The sequence below is a fragment of the Amphiprion ocellaris genome, chromosome 11 (assembly GCF_022539595.1).
Source record: "Amphiprion ocellaris isolate individual 3 ecotype Okinawa chromosome 11, ASM2253959v1, whole genome shotgun sequence".
NCBI lineage: Eukaryota > Metazoa > Chordata > Actinopteri > Pomacentridae > Amphiprion > Amphiprion ocellaris.
Genome location: NC_072776.1, coordinates 12,274,999 through 12,282,194, shown reverse-complemented (window position 1 = coordinate 12,282,194; position 7,196 = coordinate 12,274,999). Strand labels below are relative to the sequence as shown.

Genomic DNA, 7,196 nt, shown 5'->3' with positions numbered 1-7,196 from the left:
TTACTTTCCTTCCCAGTTGCCCAGTGGGACAGTTGGGTCTCAGCAGCTCAAGCGGCTCCATCGTAACCACAAGCCAACCGACCAGTCAACCAGCCATGAGCAAGTCCTACTCCTCCTCAGCTCAGTCTGCCTCCTCGTACCGCCGCACCTTCGGCTCTGGCGTTGGAGCATCCCCAATGTCTTCTCTGTTCTCCTCTGTCGGAGGAGGCCGCAGCTCCTCTTCCAGCCATATGGCCTCCAGGGTCTATGAGGTCAAGAGCACCGGTGTTCCGTCCTTCTCCAGCTACAGGGTGTCCTCTGGTGCCGGGGGAGCAGGGTTCGGCTCTTCTACAGCCGTGCGCTCCTATGCCGGTGAGAAACTCGACTTCAACCTGGCCGATGCCATGAACCAGGACTTCCTCAACACAAGGACCAACGAGAAGGCCGAGCTCCAGCACCTCAACGACCGCTTCGCCAGCTACATCGAGAAGGTGCGTTTCCTGGAGCAGCAGAACGCGGCGCTGACGGTGGAGATTGAGAAGCTGAGGGGCCGCGAGGGGCCCGGACGCGTCGCTGAGATGTATGAAGAGGAGATGAGGGAGCTGAGGAGGCAGATTGAGGCCATCTCCAACCAGCGCGCCAGAGTGGAGGTGGAGAGAGACAACTTGGCTGATGACCTGCAGAAACTCAAGCTCAGGTAAGCTTGGATGGATGGAACTGTACCAGTGTGTGGTGATGAAAAAAAGGTTGGATAAAGAATGACTTCTGTCTTCTGGTTTCCAGAGAACACATCTTATCTGTCAGATGTGAGCAAGAGACTAACCAGAATGCCAGCTGAATAGCTTTGGCAGGGTCTCTGACACACTGCACTTCAACAGTCGTTTAGAATAACCGGAACATCAGAGGGACAGAACCTTTTTGACTTATGACCCTTGAAAGAAAAACAATTTCAACTGCCTTCGAACTAATACCTGTATGAGTTTGGACAGCAAGTTTGAGGAAACAATGATGTTTCTATCACTGATTTAATTCCCTTGAATAATTTTAGTAGCCTGGGCAGGTAAAATGCTTCAGAATTGACCTGTTTAGTGTAATAGAACAGATAAGAATCTCAAGAATAAAACCACAAATATAAATCAAACTGAAATTTGTACAACAGAAATACTGTATGCGGTTAAAATCATGTCATTAAGCTTGTAACTTTGAAGGTTTATCTTGGGACCCCTTGGACTCCATTATTATTAGAGGCACATTATTAGACTTTGTAGGATGATAAAATGGAAAAATATGAAAAGCTGAAGAGTGCTAAAAGAGTAGACTTTGAGATATTCGGTTTAATCTATGCAATAAAAGTAGTAAAAACACCAGCGAGTGGCATCAAAGACAGATCGCTGATTTCCACAGGACGCCTCTCGTCTTTTAGAGAATAGGGAAACAACAAAGTAACAAAGGAGAGATTTGAGAACAGGCATACTTGAGTGAGTGCTACGGTCCAACAGCTTCTTACAAAGGTGTTTCATAATTTATTCACAAGAGACTTAACAGAGGAAAATGAAGAGAGAGACAGATTTGCAGGCTCATAGCAGTGAAGTGAAGACAGAGAGAGATAAAGTTTCCACCAGACAGAAGGCAGTCAGACAGTAAGAGAAGCAGACAGATGAAAATGAACAGATGTATACGCACAACCCGCTCGTCTGTGAGTGAGCACACAAAGGAATAAGAGTAAAAAGTGGATAAAGATTTTGAAACTGTAAAAGACAGTCCACCAAATACACTCAGAGAGTGAGCAGACATAGAGAGAGAAAGAGGGAGCTTTAATGTGGGGGTGTCTCTGAATAGTCTATTTGTGGCTACTAGGTCAGCTCAGTGAATTTAGAATTCTGTCACTGCAACAGCACTTAAATTAAAGTGTATATCCAAACACACACAAATTCCAGTTTGCACACGCGGCGCACACACTAACTGTTCTCTCTCCGTTTATCAGGCCTTTTTAAACTGTTGCCTGAAGCGCTGAGTGAACCCTGCCAAAGCACCTGCTACACTCACTGAGATCAAAACACGTGCATAGACCTCCTGCCTGCAAACACTTACCATGCAGACACACACACACTCTGTTGCATTTTTACTGAACATTTCCATGAACCGTGACATCATTACGATCTACAAAATGCAGCCAGTCACTCCCTCCTCCTTCGTTATCTGCAAAGGTATCTATAGGCAGAACGCATACACTGCACCAATGCATTTCTTCCACATTCTCCAGTTGTTCAAATCACATAGTGAAATGCTAATTCTAGAAACAGCACCAGCCAAGGACAGGCCCCTGTTCCTTTCTCGCTGTTACCCTTCTGACTCTTGACAGTGTGACAGCAGCTGCCCCACAGCTTTAGGGCTCTAAACGCGAGTGTGAAAGTGTGTGTGCATGTGGATATGGGTGCAAATAAAAGTTTAACTAAAAAAGAACAGAGAGGCTGGAGGAATGACAAATGGTAACTAGGTTAGCTGTCTACTAAGTGGTCCCTGGGGAAGAAGCAATGCTCTGAAACGCAGTTTATATTCACTTTTATTTTAACTTTGCTCTTTTCCTTTTGTTTTTTTCCTCTTTGTATGTTGCTGTCACTCTCCCAGACTTCAAGAAGAGATTCACCAGAAGGAAGAGGCTGAGAACAACCTGTCTGCTTTCAGAGCCGTACGTCTTCTATTTCCATAAAATCGCTCCTTTATATCTCAGTCATTTTCTCCTCACAGCCTGAAGAAAACACAAAACTTTCCTTCAGTCTCATTCCCCTTCGGTTGCTTGCACAGCTTTCCCTTCCCCATTTTTCTTTCAATTTTCTGTTCTCACTGTATATTTCTACCTTTACAGCTGGGAGTCAGTGTATGTTTTTTGTGCTTCTGTGCTTAGGATGTTGACAGTGCAACTCTGGCCAGGCTGGACCTGGAGAGACGCATTGAGAGTCTGCAAGAGGAGATTGCCTTCCTCAAGAAGATCCATGAAGAGGTTTGCTCATCTCTTTTTTTTTCTGTCTGGCTTCCTTGCAACGAGGCCAATATGTCTACTGTATGTGTGTCACTAGGATGGCGTGCATTGCATCATATAACACCTCTGTGAGATGATATGCCGTGCTGTAATATCAGATCTGAGTCTCGGTAGGCATGTGAATCTTCAAGGGATCAGATATTTCACACTTGAACACACCCGCTAATGTTAAAACACAATTAATATGCCTGTTAACACACTGTGTGAATTAATGCAACAAACTGCACAATTAGTTCTTGCAGGGCAGAAGCAATACGTGCAGCAGAGACATTTGTGCGCATTCATTTGAGATCAAAAGAGACACTGAGCCACACATATGTCGGCACAGCTGAGTTCCCTTCCCGTCATTTCATCTTCTTTATCTCAACTTTGACCTCTCAGAAATGCTGAACTGCTGATTGGTTGAAGGGAGCATGTCAGCTGTTTGTGAGCTGTGTGTGGTAGAGAAGAAGAGTGTGTGTCTGTGAACAGATGCAAAGCTAAATATATCTTTGGGTTGGACAAGAAGGCAGCTGAATGCAGCCGAAGCTTACTTAACTTCAAAAATTCTAGTCCAATAATGCTGAATTAGCCTGTTGCTATTATTTTAGATATGTTGCATTAATGTGCTACTCGCCATATTTAGTTTGATATTTTATATTTCTGCTATATGTAAATGTCCTTAATGAAGCTCTATATTCTAAACTTTTTATTGCAGCGTTTGAGATATTTTAGGGTTCCAATACAGTGTTAGTTTATACCATAATGCAATTATTTTGGCATTCATTATTAACGCAGACATGGCTTGAATAAGAACTTTGCATACTGCTTCTTAAGTTACAAATCCTAAAAACAAATGCTTGCTCTTCCTCTTGCAGGAGATCCGTGAGCTGCAGAGCCAGATGCAGGACACTCAGGTGCAGATCCAGATGGACATGTCCAAACCCGACCTGACTGCTGCTCTGAGAGACATCCGCATGCAGTACGAAGCCATTGCTGCCAAGAACATTGCAGAGGCTGAAGACTGGTACAAATCCAAGGTAGGGTGTAAACACATACCGTATGTAACCAACACACACAGATGGTCCACTTTAGCTGTTGCACTGCTAAAACCTCACCTTCTCTCTTGTCAGGTGTCTGATCTGAACCAGGCCGTGAACAAGAACAATGACGCCCTGCGTCAGGCCAAGCAGGAGAGCATGGAGTACAGGCACCAGATCCAGTCCTACACCTGCGAGATCGACTCACTCAAAGGCACCGTGAGTATTTGCTGCACCTCATCTCACTTTAATCCAGTTCACTTACCTGCTTTGTGGCATTTCCTCTTTCTGGACATACCATAGGCACATTTTCTGCTCAGACACACAGCCCTAATATCCCTCCTTCAATCGCTTTCATCCCATTTTAGGCTTGTAGACCTGTCTTTTCCTCTCCTAACTTCATCTCTCTGTTGTAGAACGAGTCTCTGCTGCGCCAGATGAGAGATATGGAGGATCGCATGGGCCGCGAGGCTTCTGGGTACCAGGATACAATTGCAAGGCTGGAGGAAGATATCGCTAAAATGAAGGTAAAGAGCTTAGATGTTTCACACTGATATTTAACAATAGATAACCTATTGTGAAGTAGTAGCATTAAGCCGATGCCTTGTTTAGGATTTTGTAAATACCTAACAGGGGTTTTGTTTCATTGATTTTCTGTTTGCAAGCAATCATTCTTTTTGTTTCTTGATTCAAAGGACGACATGGCCCGCCACCTGAGGGAATACCAGGACCTCCTCAACGTGAAGATGGCCCTCGATATTGAAATCGCCACCTACCGCAAGCTGCTGGAGGGAGAGGAGAGCAGGTTTGTGTGTTTGAATGCAACAGAGGACAGTATCAGTCCTGAAACTATGTGAATTTTTGGGCCATTTGTATATTATGTCATCCTTGTCACTATCTTGTAATGCAAATTTTTGTGTTTCTTCTACTTCAGGATCACTACCACTATGCCTATGCAGTCTGCCTACTCCTCCATTGGATTCAGAGGTAGGAGAATTAGTGCCTATTCTTCCTTCCACACATAATAAAATCTATTTTACATTCCAGATGAGTCACTGAGGGGATAAGAAAAAGACTAATTATAGCCTGTGACTGTATATGGTAGGTGTTATTTTGAGGGTATTGCGTGGGGTGTATCTGCAGTGACACATTCTGACCACTGTGTGGGGATATGTGACATGTCAAAAACCACCATGGCTCATTGATTCACAGAGGGAAGCATCAACTGGCCACACATCAATAATCACGCATTTTTGGCTGTCCATTCGATGGGTTTACAGTCCAAATGCGGAATTAATCCCTGTCAAAGCCTCCATTTGTTTTGTGGCTGCTTCAATGGAAATAAGACTGCTGTGTGACAGTCTCTTTAATGTGGAGGGCATGTTTAATTACCCTTCTCACAGAAATACTAAGCTAAGATCAGTGTCTTTAGACTAAATTACCTCAGGGTAACTGTAGAAAAGCTAAATGTATGAGTGTGGGAAATAGTGTAAGATCTGCATGTGTGATTGTGCGTCTTGCAGAGACCAGTCCTGAGTCCCAACATCAGCGCTCATCAGAGGTTCACTCCAAGAAAACTGTTCTCATCAAGACCATTGAGACCCGTGATGGAGAGGTCTGAACTCACACAAACACACACACACGAATCTACACACATATACACACACATACTTCACGTATAGAGATGGCTACGCACAGCCACCCTAACTATTATATGACAAACATACTGTAAAATAACTAAAAAGCTGTAACATTAATGCTTTTTCAACATCTTCATTATATTCTCGTCCAGATGAAGTATTCTGTGAGCCAGGGCGCTAGTGCCCAATGTGTAAGTCTGGTTCCATGTTCACCTTTAATCATCTGCTCACATCAGCGGGTTGAAGCAAACTACCAGATTTAAACACAAAATTCCCCCTTGGTGCTCGATTTATTCCCCATCCTTGTATTTTCATGTCTTATGTTGGGAACAAAAGGCTTTTCAGTCTCCAGTTTCCAGCCTCTGCCAGAAGTTATACTCCAAATCTTGTAGTTTGCACTGACCCTGTATAGACACTTTGAAAAAAGTTGCAACACTCTGCAACACCGGTTTCCTTGAACAAGCAGCTTCACTGTCAGCGCTACAGTTGGTCCCTGCACAGCACTTCACTCTGAGCAACAACCCGCACTGAATGTTGAACACCAGTAGCATCAGTATCAGGCTGTTCACTGTCGATGGGAAATTTGCTCACATATTGTCAGCAAAAAATCCGCAAAAAATTCAATGTGCATTTTTTTTTTATTGCCTTCATAGCAATATACGGTATCTGCTTTTGTTCTCCTCAGGTCGTCAGTGAGTCCACACAACACCAGCAAGACATCATGTAAACAAGAAGAAGAAATATTAAATAAATAGTATAAACAGTGAATAACTTTCCTACCACTACTATAATGATTTGTAAGCTGAGCCTGTTTTCCAATACAGAATACTAACCATTTCATCTGATCTAAATTCAACCAGTATACATTTAGTCCAGTTTAATAGATGTAGTATGATGGCACAATGCCTTTAGCCTGGTTTTAAATAAAGGGCATTCCATTATTTCTTTACTTATGTTACTTTCCTTCTCTCAAAAATATCAGGATTATTATATCTTGTCTACAAAAATACTTCAGAGGCAAAAGTAGCATTTCAAATGCACAAGGCTTATATTTCTGTATTTGCCGGGAAAGTTTGCAAGCTGCAAAACAGATCGATGTGCCTGCAACACCATGGCCAAACATCCTTTTGTAAGAGTCAATTTCACTGCACATATTCCAAGATTTGTTTGTGCAAATGTACACGTATATGATCGATTAAGATGGGCTATCTGTGGGACTGATTTAAGGAAAGTGACGTGTTAGTCTTGAAAAAATGCCAAAAACACAAACATCGAATGAAAAGGGAACTCAGTCATGTTTGAAGTTTGAGCTCTATAGCATTTGCTGGGTCTTTGATTGTATGTGTATGGGTAACCGTGATGTGGTGCTGCTCTGGAACAAAAATCTCAAATAAAGTCATTTATCATCACAGTTTATCACAGATTTGGTGTTTGCTTGCAGCCCATGCACTGTGTGAAACAGTCTGGTTCTTCAGCTCCAGTCATTAGCTTTCCTCAGATTGCATACACGCCTTTCCA

At 43.1% G+C, this 7,196-nt stretch overlaps 1 protein-coding gene across 1 annotated transcript; it reads left to right on the top strand.

Annotated features, from left to right (window-relative positions):
• desma (desmin a) lies at nucleotides 1–7,089 on the top strand. The gene is made up of 10 exons (XM_023298550.3): nucleotides 1–676; nucleotides 2,608–2,668; nucleotides 2,885–2,980; nucleotides 3,877–4,038; nucleotides 4,132–4,257; nucleotides 4,455–4,565; nucleotides 4,734–4,843; nucleotides 4,973–5,025; nucleotides 5,562–5,653; nucleotides 6,364–7,089. Exons 1-10 carry the CDS (start codon nucleotides 96–98, stop codon nucleotides 6,403–6,405), a joined length of 1,434 nt encoding a protein of 477 aa, XP_023154318.1. The 5' UTR covers nucleotides 1–95; the 3' UTR covers nucleotides 6,406–7,089.
• The last annotated feature ends 107 nt before the right edge of the window (nucleotides 7,090–7,196 follow it).

Coding starts and splice junctions, on each gene's coding strand:
- desma (XM_023298550.3), top strand. CDS start 96: ATGAGCAAGTCCTACTCCTCCTCAGCTCAGTCTGCCTCCTCGTACCGC. Junction 2,669..2,884: donor ACCTGTCTGCTTTCAGAGCC/GTACGTCTTCTA, acceptor TTCTGTGCTTAG/GATGTTGACAGTGCAACTCT. Junction 4,844..4,972: donor CTGGAGGGAGAGGAGAGCAG/GTTTGTGTGTTT, acceptor CTTCTACTTCAG/GATCACTACCACTATGCCTA.